The sequence below is a fragment of the Camponotus vicinus genome, unplaced genomic scaffold (genome assembly GCF_025532165.1).
Source record: "Camponotus vicinus isolate PSW18456_S1 unplaced genomic scaffold, iyCamVici1.0 SCAF_8, whole genome shotgun sequence".
In the NCBI taxonomy this organism is placed as follows: Eukaryota; Metazoa; Arthropoda; class Insecta; order Hymenoptera; family Formicidae; genus Camponotus; species Camponotus vicinus.
In genome coordinates, this window is record NW_028141980.1 from 3,801,021 (window position 1) to 3,819,154 (window position 18,134).

General features: G+C 36.6%; 1 protein-coding gene across 1 annotated transcript; it reads right to left on the bottom strand.

Annotated features, from left to right (window-relative positions):
- Nucleotides 1–315: 315 nt before the first annotated feature.
- Nucleotides 316–2,295, bottom strand: LOC145976306 (uncharacterized). Its single transcript, XM_083107372.1, has one exon. The coding sequence runs from the start codon at nt 2,293–2,295 to the stop codon at nt 316–318; it is 1,980 nt and encodes a 659-aa protein (XP_082963498.1).
- Between the last annotated feature and the right edge of the window lie 15,839 nt (nt 2,296–18,134).

An 18,134-nucleotide genomic window follows, 5' to 3' on the forward strand; every position in this document is an offset into this window, starting at 1 on the left:
GATGGAACCTAAACTAACCGTAGAAAAGTCTTTCTTACGACCCAAGAAAGACGAAAATCACCGTCATTTATCCGAGAAGTGGTGGGAAAGTTTTGGGAATAGCGTATTAAGCTGTTAGGTTTTAATGTCGATTTATACATAAGAACTAACAGTTTTTCCTGTATTAACTTTAAGAGATCGTATCTGTGTAACCAAAGTAAAGTAATTTTTTATTTTTTTAAATATTTTTAATTGTTTTTAGATTTAAAACTTTTTAATTTTTTTTTATTTTTTTATTTTTACTTTTTTTTACTTTTTTAATTTTTTAGTCTGTTCTTAAACATCATCCTCATCGTTTTCTTCGGACTCTGATGATGCTATGTTGTAAAAAATATCACAAAGAGAGTGTGCAGGTTTGTTTATGTCAAGTAAAAAACGGGCATAACCAAAAAACCACATGATTGTGGCTACATGAGAACAACATCCAACGACACGTTGTCCCACTTTACAGCTGCAAAAATGAGCACTAAGTGCTTCGATTCCTTGTTTGTTTTTATCGACAAGAACATATACAAAGTACTTAACGGACATGGAGTGACGAGATCGTATACGCACTTTCAAAAAAATACTAGCAGACCAGTCCAACGCTATACCGTATTTTCTAAAATCAATGGGTCTTGTTGGTTTCGCCATTTCAAACTCAAAATCACCGTTTGAATTTAAGTGATCAGCATAATAACTGTGTGCCATTTTAATTGCGTACGAGCCGCAAGTGTAAAGCCAAAGATCTTGCATATCTAATCGTGGAAAGAATTCTATCTCGACATCTTCCATACGTTGGAAACGAGAGGTCTGCGAATTTAGTTTTTCTTGACATACCAATTCAAATAAGTGATTTTTTTCGTTCGAAAAATGAAGCATTCTATCTATAATTCTTTTATCAAGATCAGAAGTGACAACTGGTTTAAATGTCAAGTTAAGTAAAGCACAAGCAATCTTAAAATCGTTGAATAAGGTATCTAGTGTGGTATTTTGAATAGTTCTATCAAAATACTTAAAGATTTTCTTTATTCTTCCGTTTACAACTTCGACAATATAGCGAACTTTTGTGATAAGTCGTGAGGAATTTGCTTGCTGCGTTGTCAGTGGTAATGAGGGTTTATCGGCAAAAGATGGCATCTTCGCTACAAATCCTTTGCTCGAGATATTTGGAATGCAATCCCTAAAACCGCGATCAACGATTATAACATCGCCGGGCTGAAAACTATTCCAATCGGTAGTATTTAAAAGATCGATCAAAATAGAAGCGTCGTTTTTGTTTCCCGGAAAAGGACCCCAAACCGCTCCAATATAACCATCAGGAAATACTGCCATCATTGGTTTGATCAAATTCCTGTGTTTATGGCCAGAATAAGTCATACGTTGAAATGCGAAATTGGAGCTTTTCTGGATAAAGACATATGTGCCATCAAGCACGAGAATAATGTGTTCACCAGACGGAGCATGTAAACGTTTAGCAGTATCAGTTTGATGATTGATCAGATCAGCACGATCGCGCGTCAGTGAAAGATACTTGTCACAAAAAGGCCCTATAAGAATGGATCTGCAAAGTTGGCAGTAATTGCGAGCAGTTTTTTCTGCAATATTCCAGCGAATAGCTAGTTCTTCAAAAGTGTAACCTCGTCGAAGACGAGATAGATACACTCCCAAAGCGAATTCCATTCGGACACGAGTAAGTAAATCTTCACTTGACAGGAATTGTAGAACGTCGAAATATTGCTGATGCTCTAAACCAGTTTCGAATTTCAACATGTCATTTTTCATATTCAAAAAGGAAAGAGGTGCTTTGTCTCTTTCTGTCAGAATAATGGATTTAAATGTGTGGAAAGAAGTTAGTATTTCTTCAGCATTCAAAGAAACCCCCATACCAGCTGTTTCAAAATCATTAGGAATTACTAGTGATTCTTTCAAATCATGCACGGTACAAACACGTACACCATATTTTACAAATACGTTTTTTTTTATAAATATCTCGAGACATTCTTCTTTAGTCAGATTTCTTAAACTTCTAACTACAGAACACCCAAAAACGCATTTGTTGTGGCCTGAATAACTTCGTTCAATATCTAGATGAACAGTAGGCTGTAACTCATTTTGCTGTGCAGCAAAATCATCTTGCCCAGATGAGGAATGTGCCTCAGGACGATGCAAGTTTCTGTAACATTTTTTACAATAATATCTTTCGTCCACTTCGCGATAATCTGTGCGTGATCGTTTTTCGAGACTTATGCCACAGGTCGAACAGACTTTTGTCATCGCGATATAATTGAAAGAAAAAACTAAATTGAATAGAACTATCCCACTAAAATAAAACAAACTTGACGTATTAAACAAACTGTGTGAAAAATCTGTGTTCTTATTGAAAACTTCAGAACCTCTATTCAAAGTCTTGTTAAACTCTGAGTCAGATATTTACTATCTACAGATTAGTAATGAAACAAAATCTGTAAGCGTTTTAATACCATACACTGCAACAGTAATCTTAAAAAATCCTAAATAATTTGGAAAATACAAAGACATAAACTTGTATGTGCATATAGGTGCGCATCATACATAACATAGGTGTAACATCAGCGAATGTGGATTTATGAAAAATATTAACTGTAAAATGAATATAGACAATAGCATGAAGGTGATTTCTACATGTCCGTTCGTATTGTTAATATCTTCTTTTTTAAGTCAAAAGTGAGCACGAAACAAGTCATGCGTTTCCAAGACTGAGTTCTTATATCCTCTCTTCTCAATACACACAGTATAGAGATTATATAAGGACAGGAGTGCGCACTCGGGTTTTAATCTCGGATGAAAAAAAAAACAGTAGATGTCGCGTCGGTAGCATTTCTCAGAGATATAAGGGGGGTATCAGTGGGGCTAACAGATACGATCTCTTAAAGTTAATACAGGAAAAACTGTTAGTTTCGATGTATAAATCAACATTAAAGCCTAACAACTTAATACGCTATTCCCAAAACTTTCCCACCACTTCTCGGATAAATGACGGTGATTTTCGTCTTTCTTGGGTTGTAAGAAAGACTTTTCTACAGTTAGTTTAGGTTCCATCGCGAGGCAGATTTTGGCCTTATTTACCGGTCCTCCTTTCTCAAAGGATTCTTTTTTAATTTTTCTTAAGCCGCATCTTGCCTTAGTTTCAAATTTTTTTAAATTTATGAAATTATCCCAGGAGCGAGATTTTCTAAATTTCTTAATGGCTCCTTTTCTATCCTTAACTAACTTGTCGCACTCCTTATTCCACCATGGACAGGGAGGTGCTTCTTTGTTTAAGATAGATTATTACTATTGTCTCTTGTGCCGGATTATGCGAGAAAGTTCTCGTGGCTGGAACTATCCCCGATAGGGATACAGTAGATCGGACGGAAAACGGTATGATCGCGTGATCAATCGTAAAGACATTTATTCTTTAGTAACAGTGTCAAAACAAAAGAAGTCAATGTTAATAAAAAAGGGAGTTCACAATGTACACAGTTTCTAGGCGAGTTGATGCCTCAAAATGCAAATTAGACAATTGTATAAATGTTGCCGCGGGGGCGAGTCTTGGTTAATCGCCAGGCGCGCACAACTAAACGCAACAAAAGCGCTAACGACACGAGCGATAGCGCTTACGACAAAAGCGATTCGACGACACGAGCGAGTATGCTAACGACAGGAGTGAAAGCACTTCAATAAGAATGCGTTAATAATGTATTAACGGCGAGAGCTCGTTCGGCGAATGCGAAGGAATGCAATGTATAGCGGCTGCGAGTGAGAGCGCGCGAGAACAAGTGCGAGTGAAAGAGCGTGAGAGAATGAGAGAGCACGATTAATGATAATTCGTATATTTGGTCGAACTGATTAGTCTTGAACTAAACTTCCGAGCAATGTCCGATCACGATTCACTTGCGCGGTTGGCAAGGATTCACCATTCCGTGTACGAATAACGCGGACCGAGAATGTTCGATCGATTGTAACGGATAGCTCGATTCCGGCTCTCTCGGTCGGTTTGCGTTATATTAACCCATTTGCATCATTAGCGTATATATACGCGCATTTTTCCTGGTCACTATCACCGAAGCGTATATATACGCGCAATTGTTTTGGTCCCTTTTACCAAAGTGCATTGTTTTCTTAGATGACATTATGAGTTGGCGTGAATAGTTTAGAGTTATTTGTACCGAATAAAGTAGTAAAAAAAAAAACCCTTTGTTTAGAGTCCCTAGCTTTTTCAGCCAAAGAGACTATATCTAAACCTTTATTTCTTTTTCCTATAATACATTTCATTTCCTTATAAATAACTTAACCTATATATAATCTTATACCTAAATCGTCTGGATGAGTTCGAGACTGCGTTCCGCCCTACTGTTCGCCTCAAGCGAGCTTCGGCGACGCAGCGCGCACATCATTGTACGACTAAATTTTCTCATTCCTATTGGGTCTGGGTGGACTCGAACTCGCGTTCCGCCTAATCTTCGCCTCAGGCGAGTTTCAGCGACGCAGTGTGCACGACCACCGTCCGACCCTCCGAATAAAGTAGTATAATATAGTATAAAGTAACTATAACTATTAAAGATAGAATGTTCAATGTCTTCAAATAAAAGATAGCAGAAGAAAAATATATTAAAAAAATTAAAATATCACAAAGAAAACGAAAAGTTACATTATGTCCATCATTACCGTCAAGATTTACTAGTCAACATTTTCCAATTCAGATTGAAACAACTTCATCGAGAAAAGCTCAAAAGCGTTATGTAGTTTGTTTATCACAAAAAAAGAAGAGAAACAATTTATAGCTACTTGGCAGCGGTAACTGCCAAGTAGCTATATGCATTGACCATTTCAAATACTATCATACAGTACAAAACAATTAGTGTGGATTGTTCTCGTCAATATCAACATTTGTAGTTATATGTACATAATAATTTTGTTGAGACTCCTTTCATCTTACATAATTATTTTTTTAATTCTTTCCTTTTATTACAGAACACGGATTCTTATCATGAAGTCGACATATGACACACGACACATGATTCTTATTATGAAGTGATCAATATATATCAACTTCTTTCTTCATTTTATCTTTCACAAATCACTGGAAAATTAAGTTTTTAATACTTTTTACAATGTTTTTAAATCTAATTTAATAAAAAAAATTTTGTGATAAGGGACTATTTCATTTTTTTTGTATGATGCAAATGGGTTAAATACCATGCCCGAACTTCACATACGATTCCGCCTTTGCACTGCGGAATGCAATAATTAACAATAATCGTCCGTTGATTCTATGTTAATCAGCCGGATATATTGAAAGACTGTCGCGGACACGTGCGCTCAGATGCTCGTCTCAACGGTCTCTGGCTATCGGATCCTTAGAGTTTCGGGGGTACGATACGGTTCGCAATTACGATACGAACAAACATTCGATCATCAAAGCCAATCAATCATCGATACGCAGGATCACGCGATCCTTTGATTGGCCTATGATCCTAGAATCATACGTGTCGCAATTGTCTATCGCCACGTACTTGAAGGATACGGGACGGTGTGGAATGAGATAAGTTCGAAGGGGCGCGCTGGGATGGCACCACCGATATCGATTTAGGGCGCGATCGCGCTGGCCTGTCGCTCGAACGATTGCCGCGATCACGTGAGGGGCGCGTGTTCGCATACCTGACGCGCTACATCACAAAAATACCTGAACATCTCTTTTCCTATTGAGAATAGCTTCCATAACCAAATCAGTTATTATATTTATAAATTGCAACGCCTTTGTCCGCCTCGGGAACGCCGATCCGGAAGAGGCGGCGTGCAAATTTGGCCGGTAGGGAAATTAGTTGATTTACAACAAAAAAAAAACGGTATCTCAAAATACGGTAGCGTACGGTATCTCGCAGCTCTCACAAGGAAAGCGGTATTGGGCGCCAGGCGCGGTCTCCCGCGCCACGATATCGTTACGGTAACGGAAGGGTTCGGTAACCCAGAGCTCAGTAAATGACAGAGGGGCAGGATTCTTTGTAGGTTAGAGAGAGAGCACTAAATAACTTCCGAGAGAGAGAAATGATCGACACTCCTTCAATTATTATTATTAATATATTTAACAGTTATAGTATATGGACAAAGGGTATAACAAAGTATACGACAAAGACGATATGAATACAGTAGAAAAGGTTAACGGTACGGAGAAAATAGCAAAGATTACATACAGAGGATACGCAAGTAACGAAATCGATAATATAAATTTCGAAAGAAAGAAACATCAGAGTTATAAGAAAGATACGAAAGTCGATTATTATCTATACGGGAACGAAGACATATGATACGCGCGACTAACAGATAATTCCGAGATCGAACATAATTCCCCGTCAGCGGGCACAAATATTATCTCGCAATATTATCCGGTATCTTCCCGACCTTTCGCTCTCGGCGAAAACAAATTCGACCCTCACGCAATTTCAAACAACACGGACGGTAACGGACGTAAATTTTAAACAGAAATTTCGCGAATTATTCAATTCTTGCAGAGTGGATTTTGGATATACGGCACTCGCACTCGCGAAGAACGATCTCACGCAAACCCCGCTCTTCTTTACGCAATACGATAGTGTCGGAATCTCGTGACTCTATTAATATTGACAATTCGACGCTCCACGCAATGATATAACGAGATACGGAACGAAACGATACGATACGATACGGTACGGTATGGCATTAACGATACGGTATAATGACTGTCGGCGACGAACCCCCCTGAGAGGGACAAATCCGCGATACCCGGGGCCCAGCTGGCGTCCGGCAACGAAACGCGAGAAAAGCACGCAGGCTTTCTGCAACAATTCGGTAACGCGTTCACCGTCGCCTCGCGACGGTATCAAGAAACGGTATGACGCCAGCTGTATCCGGGAATATCTCTACGGCTACCTGAGCGACGGCTTACAGTTTCTCCGGTGTCCGTGTCCTCGCTATGTGCTCGCTGCGGTCGTGCTCTCAATAGGGTAGCCGGAATGGAGAGTCGTCCTTCTGCTATTATAGCTCGTCGAACAGTGACTTGTGATAAATGCTCCGCAAGGCCCTCGAGTCCCGTGCCGATTTTCCGCGCATCCTGTCGATTTTCGATGAGAAGGGGTCGATATTCTCCGCCCTCTCAAATTTCGTCCTGCTGTAATGCGGGTTGCCCCTCGATAGGAGCCAAAATCCACTGTCGACGGTATCCTGGACGGTTGTATTTTCTCGGTAGATCGGACGTCTTGGGCTGGCCAGGCCGTATCCTCGTCCGTCTCCGGATGCATCTCCTCTCCTCAGTCTGCAGCCTGGGAGAGTGTTGATCGTTCCTTCGTCCGGGTTTCCCCGTCGTTGTTTTCTCTAAAAGTAGCGGATATTAATACAACGATTACCTATGGATAGCGGCGGAGCGGGATCTCGATACGTGACCTTTCTTTAGAGTGGAGGCATCGGTCCGAGTCTCTCCTCTTCCTTTCTTCGGTAACTGCACCCTCCGGGATCTTGCTGTACATCACTTATTATCCGCTCGCTCAGATTGCCGCACTATGCTAGCTTAAAATTAAATCTCACACACAGAAATCTATACAAAGATATATCGCGAGATCGGATAAGGGGGCCCCCTCAGGTGCGAAGAACGACTCTCCGTACGCTACCTCCCCCCGGCAGGGTCACTGTGACGGAGCGCAAAAGGCGCCACGTCACAAAATGCATTAAATCTGCATATCACGTCGGGAAACAGATTTGCATCTAATTTGCCCTCCAGAATGGCAGAATTTATTCGATCTTGGAAGCCTATCCAATCCGTTTTCTTCGAATGAAATCTTGAGGTTCCTTTATATGTAGCATAATTTCTAAGTTTAGTATTCCAGGAGATGAAAATGGGAAGATGATCACTTCCCTAAATTTGACCCAACTGACCAATTAACATCTAAACTATTTAGAGTATTTGTAAAAGTTAGATCGATACATGATTCCTTTCTATAATCAATTGAGCTAATAAATGTGGGGCATCTCGTATTGAGAAAGGAAAATTGAGATTCACTTAAACTCTCTGCTAAATTTGAGCCCACCATACAACTTTTGGAATCTCCCCAAAGAGGATGGTGGGCATTAAAATCATCCCCGATAAGGGCTCTTCCTTTAAATTAGGCGAAAAAACTATCCCATGAACTACACTATCAATTCTATTTTCAGGGGTTTTATAACATGAAATTATGACTAACTTATCCTTTGAATCGTATACCTTGATAGCGTAAACTTCTAGTTTACCCAGGCAATCCCTTTTTATCGCTATTCCTTTTTATATTTTATTTAATATATATTTTATATTAAATTCCTGATATTTAATGTTAGATCGGATTAGAATGGCAACGCTTCCACCCTGTCTCTCCAAGCGATCTTTCCTTATGATATCAAAATTATTAAGTGTAAAATTGTTCTCTAGTGTTAACCAGGTTTCTGAAAGAAGTATAATGTCAAAATTCGCAGCACGTTTTTGCAACTCCTACCATTTTGTTTTTAAACTTTTGCAATTTCATTGCAAAATTTTTATGGATATAAAAAAAGAGAACTAGCCTATTTTACCTCTTCCTGAGACGAGGAACAGGGTAGCTCTGTATGTTTAGCTCTCGAAAGCCTTAAATATTCAGTTTTATCTGAGAATTCTGGAAGAGTTTTTTCTAACGCGTCGAAAATCTTATTAATAATTCTTGAAACTTCTGTTGAATGCTTAATAGACCTTTCTGTGAAGATGGATGGATGTTCCGCATAGGCGAAGAAACCCTTGAAGCGTATGACTTACTGTTCACCTTGTTGAATCCTTGAATATTTCCTCTGCTAGGGAGAGATGGATATGACCCAGAAGTCTTTATTAAGTAACAATTTTCTTCTGCATTATGTTTTGGTAGATTATCAATTTTTCTTCTTGCTTCAGCGAATGAGATATTTTCCAGTGCCATTGTTTTAATAATAGCAGTATGTCTCATTATCTTAGGGCATGACCTATCTAATGTCACATGGTCATCTTGACAATTGATGCATCTTTTATTTGCATTACATTTTCCTTTTTCAACTCTGTCGGGACTCACCGCAAGTGAGACATTTTTCTTCATTTTCGCAAGTTCTTCTATGTGCCCAATAAGATCACACTTGTAACAAATCTTAATCACTGGTATATACATAAGAACAGGAATTCTCACTTTCCATGCCTTAACATATTCCGGAATAACACTACCTCTTAGTTCTATACATACAAATCTTGACTCTTCCTATTTTTTGTTATTTTATTCTTTCTCTTTAATGAAAGGCGTTCAACAACTTAATATCGTTTTCCCTTTTGACACATCCTTGTAATTCTTTCATAGTCACATCTTCTGGGATATCCTGGATTACACCTTTTCTCTTTGTAAGAAAACTAGATATAAAAGCTTCCATCTTTTTTCTCTTAACAAACTGTTTTTAACTGCATTATTTACTTCCAAACCTGTTGAAAAGTTAATTTTCTAGCAATATCTTGATATGGATATTACTTCTTGGAATTTGATTTCAACAACAAACAATATTCTTGCAATGTCTACTGCGGATTTCACTTTATTGTTGCTTTCCGTCTTGTTTTGCCTCAAGAAAATATAGAATGGACCGTGCTCTCTCTTGTCAAATAAATTGCTAAATTTAACTGTCGAAATTGTATTTTCTCTCTCACTCTTTTGAGTTACAGATGAAGAGTTGATCAGTTTAATGTTATTATTCTCTACATTACTTATGTTATCCTTTCTTGGTAATTAAGATGCTGTTTCTTGATCACTTAATACTCTTTTATTTTGTTTCTTTTTTTGCCATCTTTGTTTCGTGATAGGTTTCTAACTTCCTAGAATCACAATTACTTGATGAATTTTCGCTAAACGTCAGTTTTTCTCTTGTACGTTTTCTCGAAGTTTTGTCGAATTCGTAATCCATCAATATATTTTCATCCTAGTGATCTATATATTCAGCATTTTCATGATTTTCTATTGCTAGGATATGTTTCACTGTGAAACTTTCAAAGTCTTGAGGGACGCTTTGTCCCTCCTTTGTCTCCTCCTCACCCTGCGTGGACAGGATGATGCAATCTCTATGTTATATCTAACCGCAAATATTACTAATAGACTTAATTTACGAATTTAAGACACCACGATTCTACACCAACTAATATCAAATATAGGAGAACGAGCCGAAACGAGTCAGTTAGTTTATTTTGGGTATGTAATGATAATTTTTATATATAAGCTCGCAGAAACTGCACTCGATGTGAACTGCAACCGCGCCTTGCTCGGTCCCCCAACCTGAGATGGAGCCACATCAAAGGTCCCGCAAACAAATAAATCATTTCACAACTAATGAAGTCACCATCTATCGGCTGCCTTTCGGAACTACATGACTAAACGACCAATGGCGCGAATATTCAAACATAATATATCAGCTCTATTGTTTAAAACTATATCTCAAAAAGTTTAATCAATATTTCCTATTGTTTTTAGGTGGAATAATTGCTCCTTGCTTTCTGTATCGGAATGTTTAATCACTCCATTTGTGTTATTAATTTATCGTAATATATTAGTAAAAAAAATGAATATTTGGAAATATGTTTTTCCAAGAAAATGATTGATGTTTTGCTTTTAAACAATAAAACTGATATATTATGTTTGAATATTCGCGTCATTGACACCTCCGCATGTGGAATTATATAATAATAGACCTCGACTTTCGCACTGAAAGCACAGAGCGGTGTGGGTTGAACATCGCTTTGTGTGAAAAGTTACAAACCTATGTGGAACCGTACAATAATAGACTTCATTTCATACTGAAAGCACAGGGCGTTGCGGGCTAAATTATTATAGCTCCAATAGGCGGCCGATAGGTGACGACATCGTCACTTGTTTGTAGGCGTGCGCATTACCTCGCGTGAGAGCGAGCACGTGTTCGATATCAATAACGGACGACAAGATAGCTGCCCGAGAGACACGCGTGGCGGTTATTTGAACGGCTGGGCACTTTACTTTTAAACTATCAAATATATTTAGAGTATAAAATTTGATGAGGATCACAATAGTTTATTAGTATCACAAGTCTGCTCTAAAATATCTATCTATATACAAAGAGTCAGATTATTTATCACAGTTCAAATTCGGAGCAAAGTACAATATGTTCCTGAAGGTTCGACGACCGTTACAGTTCACACATCACAAGTCGGAGTATAAAATAACGGTAATATATACAGACAGTTATAAAGTTTCACTGTGTGTGTGAATGATTAGCAAAAGACAATATATGATATCTTAGATACTAATTAAATATTAACACGAATCTATTAATCAGTCTTTAACACGTGTGATTCGAATGTACTATACTGCACGAGAACTACTATAGTTCGACCGATACGGTGAAGATTCACGGATAGAGTGGGAAGAGCCGGCAGCTCCAGCAGACGGAAACACGTCGCGCGTCCCGGCGGCGCTGCTGCCGAGTGTTAAGGCTACTCCGCATTGGGCCAATCGGAGCTGTCCGGGTGGTGCCTGCATAGACTTATACTAATAGACTGCGCAACCCAACGGCCGCGCTGTCGTCGGGACCAGAGAGAGAGAGCATGAGCGGTCGGGGCTCTGTCCTTGTCTAACGGTGCGAGTGGTGGGGATGACGATATCTCCTCCGAGTGAGGGAAGACTCTCTCCCTCCGTCTCACCTAGCCTTACCCTAAGCTACCTCCACCCAGGCACAACTTAAATACAAATTATAGCCCGTGTACTTTAAAGTCCACGGTAGCCCAGTGGGCTACGAGTTTTTGTTTCTTTCAACGGTGCTGTCTTCGATTCCACATTTAATATTTTTTTTTTTTTTATTGTTGCAAAGATTATTTTAACGTTATTAATGTAATGAATAATAAAAAAATTGTAATCAAGTACTGAAAAATAAAAAAAGTAAGGCAAACAGAAGAAAAAGTAATTATTAATTAAGAAGGAACTTTATTGATTTTTAAATACAACGAGTCTATTAAAATGTGTACGAATTCTCGGGATTGCGTCTTGTAAACTTTTACTTTTATGTTGTAGACGAATGGTAAAATACTTTTTTAAAATTTTATTAGTTAACTCAAACTTATGGTCGGACAAAACGTGTTTATTGGGACATAAATCTAATTCTTCAAATAGATGCAACGGTAAAATTTGTTTTCTAGCACTAATCATTAAAAAATCTAAAATCTTTTTAATAGCGAATACTTTTTTAGTGTTTCTTAATACTTGTTCAGCAATTTTACAAACAGTAATTACATCCTTACTCGGAAAGACTAGTCCAGAAACACTTGTTACGTCAGTACTTTTTTTTCTATTTTTTAAATTAATAAGTTCGCATTTCGTTTCCTTACTTTCTAAGCTTTCTATGCACATTTCGCAATGACTAGTTTTTTTTATACTTTTAACAATGAATCCGGCAATGTACGTCACGATATCTAACCGATATTCGTCCCAAGACCATCCTTTCAATCCGTCATAATCGTGATCACATGCCATATTAAGTAAATTTTGCAAGTTCAATTCATCCGTTTCTTTTTTTATTTGTAAAATGCTCGTCTCGTCTTGTGAAATACAGTTGCCACTGCTGACGTTAATATCATTGACATGCGATACTAGTTTTTTATAACTACTTCTGAATTGATAACATGTTGGATTGTTGCAAAATCCACCCATTTTCCGTATACTTGAAAAAAAAGTTTCCAGGTGGTCTTGTGAAAATTTATATGTTAGCACGTATGACATTAAATCGTTTGTAAATAAATAATTTGATACATTCAGTACGCTTTTTAAGCCAACGATAATTCCTAAAAAGCCGATCTTTCGTGAGCTCTCAAGTATTGGTTTAATAGTTTTGCCTTCTAGTATGCGAAGAGATTTGATATACTTTATAAAATCAAATATTTTTTCTTTCAATTCGATAATGTTTGTGCGTGTTATAGCTTTTTGATAAACATTTTTACCGCATTGACGACGGGAGTTCAAAATATCAAAACAGTCATTAAAAATTTGACAAAAAATTGAAGTTGAACTGGCACCAATGAATTTACTCGGAAACCTTTTTTGCATGTACAATAAAGCTTTGGCTACGGATTCACTTAGGACTTGAGCAGCCAACTTCACCTTCATTTTTTCATTTTGAAAATATATGTGACGACGACGTAATTTAGTTGCTGGATAGAGTTCCTCTCGTTCTTGGATTTCAACCAAATTGACTAAATGGCTCCAACTTATTACATTATTTTCACGGTCATAAATTGTACTTCCAGCAAAAGTGTTTCTAACAAGCTTTAAAGCATGACATGCGTCTGGAACAACATAAACTGGTTCTTCAGTCACGGGATGTTCGAAAAAGCAATCCTCGTCTATTTTTTTTATATTTGCACCTAAATAAGAAACCATAGCCAAATTTGTAGCAGCTCCGTCAAATGTTACGGAACGTATGGCACTTATGCCATTTTCATGGAGTATAATTAATAACTCTTTTAAAATATTTGCTCTTGCTTCTCCACTTAAGCTTTTCACGAAGTAGTAGGCTATTGGTGTTTTAAAATGTCCATTTAGACACACCAGCATAAAAACAAGTGCGTAAGAAGCCTCTTCACTTTTGCCAGTGTCATTTGTTCCACCAATATCAACTAAGCCATAGCATTGACCATTTTTGAATTCCACTTGTTTTTTTAACGACATTTCGTCTACTTGCATACCGAATTGCAGTTTTTTATTTTTTAAACGTTCTGATTCGATCATGTTTTTAACATTTATTAAGACAGACTTATTTACTCCCGGACTGAAATTAACTTTTGAAAACCATCTTCTGACAGTTTGAGGATGCGGCAAAGTGTTATTAAATGATTCTCGTACGTATTTGTAAGCAGGCGTGGAAAAGAAAAGTAACGTGCATGCAAAGTTTTTCAGTTCATTTGAATATTCTGGTGGTTTGTTGTTTGTTAAACAATTCTTAAAAATTTCTGTAAGGGCAGGTGTCGTTTGTTTCTGAAATGTTTTATTATGTAAAATGTTAGTAAAATGTTGTAGGTAAGTAGTTAATAAGGTTTAGGTTTATTGAAAAAAATAGTGATTATTAAGTGAAAAATATTTAATCCAAACAAAAGTAAAATACAATTAAATAAAATAATTCAATGAAATTGTTTTCACACTCGGATGAATTGAACTTGCAAAATTTACTTAATATGGCATGTGATCACGATTATGACGGATTGAAAGGATGGTCTTGGGACGAATATCGGTTAGATATCGTGACGTACATTGCCGGATTCATTGTTAAAAGTATAAAAAAAACTAGTCATTGCGAAATGTGCATAGAAAGCTTAGAAAGTAAGGAAACGAAATGCGAACTTATTAATTTAAAAAATAGAAAAAAAAGTACTGACGTAACAAGTGTTTCTGGACTAGTCTTTCCGAGTAAGGATGTAATTACTGTTTGTAAAATTGCTGAACAAGTATTAAGAAACACTAAAAAAGTATTCGCTATTAAAAAGATTTTAGATTTTTTAATGATTAGTGCTAGAAAACAAATTTTACCGTTGCATCTATTTGAAGAATTAGATTTATGTCCCAATAAACACGTTTTGTCCGACCATAAGTTTGAGTTAACTAATAAAATTTTAAAAAAGTATTTTACCATTCGTCTACAACATAAAAGTAAAAGTTTACAAGACGCAATCCCGAGAATTCGTACACATTTTAATAGACTCGTTGTATTTAAAAATCAATAAAGTTCCTTCTTAATTAATAATTACTTTTTCTTCTGTTTGCCTTACTTTTTATATTTTTCAGTACTTGATTACAATTTTTTTATTATTCATTACATTAATAACGTTAAAATAATCTTTGCAACAATAAAAAAAAAAAAAATATTAAATGTGGAATCGAAGAGAGCACCGTTGAAAGAAACAAAAACTCGTAGCCCACTGGGCTACCGTGGACTTTGGAGTACACGGGCTATAATTTGTATTTAAGTTGTGCCTGGGTGGAGGTGGCTTAGGGTAAGGCTAGGTGAGACGGAGGGAGAGAGTCTTCCCTCACTCGGAGGAGATATCATCATCCCCACCACTCGCACCGTTAGACAAGGACAGAGCCCCGACCGCTCATGCTCTCTCTCTCTGGTCCCGACGACAGCGCGGCCGTTGGGTTGCGCAGTCTATTAGTATAAGTCTATGGGTGCCTGTCGCCACATGTGAAATGATTTATTTGTCAATTTTCGATAAAAAAAATGTAATAATCATTAAAGTAACGATGGAGCAATTCGAAGCAATTAAGGAGTAATCGTTTTATATTGGCTATATTTGCGGTAGACTATGGGACATACGTTTTTTCAAAAAAATGATTGATTGTTCTACTAATATATTATAAAAAAATTGATAACAAATGGAGCGATTGAACATTCCGACAGAGAAAGCAAGGAGTAATTTAAATCCTACAAAAAATCAATAAGAAATGTTGATTAAACTGTTTGAGATATAATTTTAAATAATAGAGCTGATATATTATTATATATTTGAATATTCGCGCCATTGGCCGCTGAGCCATGTAATTCCGATAGGCGGCTGATAGGTGGTGACGTCACTTGTGAAATGATTTATTTGTTAATTTTCGTTAAAAAAAATGCAATAATCATTAAAGTAACGATGGAGCTATAAGGAGAAAATAAGGAACAATTGCTTTATAATTGCTGGATATCATTGCCGAAAAATATTAAAAATACATTGTTGAGTGAAAATTATAAATTTTGTTTTTTGTCAATATTTAAAAAAAAATATTAATTTTAAAAAGGGAGCAATTGTTGATTCTGACGTAGCAATTAAGGAGCATTCGTTTGACTTATTGTTTATTTAAAAATATGAACTTCCAGCGCTAACTTACTTCCGATCCCACGGCCCTGTGGGAGAGGTATAGCGTCTTATGCATACGTCCCACAATTCTAGCAGTTGTCGAGGAGGTCTGATCAGGCGTGATGACTCCAAGGCGAGCGGCTGCAGATTCCAGGACAGAAGTTCAAGGGAAACTTGCTTTGCTGGTACAGCGTCCTCGTCCTACAGCGCGGTGGTCTGATCGGTTCTGGTGATCGGGGCGTCGATAACGGCCGTAGTATGCGACTTCGCCGTATACGAATATTGTGAAGCATTAAGCTTCGCCTCCCAAAAAATCTGCGAGGAGTGATAGGCTCATCTGCCAATACTTAGGAGTTTGCGGCTATTTGTCTTCTCAGCAAACTCACTCAAGCAACTACTGAGCCGTTACTCGCCGGTCTGATACCAGAGCTGTCAGATCCGAGATACGAGCAAGGCTATCAGATTGCACACGCTGCGTCCAGCGGCGGCACGATTTGTATCCCCACCACTTTCGCGCACTAAGGCATAAGCTCTCATCCGTGTACGCTCGACGTTCGGTCATCTTCGGTTTACAGAGGAAGACGGATAGATTAGCTTTTGTCCCCTTCACTCCTGAGAGGTCTATTGTATCTTATCTATCTCTCTGAATACAATAGCTATGTGATCCTCGAAATCTCGAGCTGGCGAGTTGGCGATGCAAGTTGCATCGTTGCAAGTATCGCAGCGATACTTATCACACATAATATTTTCCTATTGATTTTTTTTATAAAAGTTTATATGTTGTTTAAAAAAGAGAATATAACATATACAAAAACAAATTTTACATATTTTTATCTAAATTTTTATCTAACATATTTTTATCTCAATTTTTATCTAAATTTCTCCACTCTTGGCCAATATGTACGCTTTTTTATTAAAAAAAAATTTCTTTAAAAAAATAATTGTAATAAAATAATATTTAAATTTATTTTAATAGAATTGTATTTTGTTATTATTATTTTGTATTAATGTATGACGTACATCTTGTTGCTCAACGGAAACCGCGAGAAGGTGGTGGTCTCTTCCGTTAAAAAGGAAATGTAAAAAATTTAACAAATGAACAATAATAAAAATAAAATTAAAATAAAATAATAAAATAATGATAAATAATAAATAAAAATAAAAAATAAAATTATAATAAAATAATAAAATATAATCAATTTTCTAATTGATAAAAGGTCAAAAGATTATTTCACATTTCCTTACATACATACATACATACATACATACATACATACATATATATATATATATATATATATATATGTATGTATGTATGTATATATATATATATATATATATATATATATATATATATATATATGTGTGTGTGTGTGTGTGTGTGTGTGTGTGTGTGTGTGTGTGTGTGTGTGTATGTGTGTGTGTGTGTGTGTGTGTGTGTGTGTGTATATCTTTACACACTTATTTCTTAAGTGTATATAAAAATTTTTACACACTTAAAAATCTTTACACACTTATTTTTTAAGTGTATATAAAAATTTATTTTAAAATTATTTATCGCAGGAAGAGCCTGCTACGTCAGCATCCGCATGGACATTTAAATTGTTTTTATTAGCGGCATATAATTTATCCGCCGACATAAGAGATAAATGCTCTTCATTAATGAGCATATTTAAAGCTGTTTCTCCTCTAGTTTTTAATGCAGACTTAAACACACAAATAGCATTAACGGAAACCGTTGAAAAGCTATTACGTGTTTTCGTTTTTAAATTGTTCAAAAGAGAAAACATTCTCTCAGGATCGGCATTAGAATTCGGAAGCGTCCGAATAGTATTTATAATATTCGTTAAATTGGAATATTTAGAAACATTATTCGTGTGCCGACGTTGTAAAATTGCTTTCCACATATTGTCAAAATTTAATTTAGAAAAATTTTGTTTTTCTTCCACTGTCTGATGCTAATGCAATCCATTCTTTTTTTAAAGCATCTTCATCAAAACCGCCGAGAGTTTTAGCTACGAAAGAAACATCATCAAATGATGTTTGTCTATTATTATCGAATAAACTTACAGATGGTTGAAAAACTTGTAACTTTAATAAAAATTCATTATTTATAGATAACCTTTTACAAATTTCTTCTGCAGCAGTCACATAAAATGTTAAACAGTTCTCTCGAACAATTTTAACTATGTTTATGTGATCTTTC

Coding starts and splice junctions, on each gene's coding strand:
- LOC145976306 (XM_083107372.1), bottom strand. CDS start 2,295: ATGACAAAAGTCTGTTCGACCTGTGGCATAAGTCTCGAAAAACGATCA.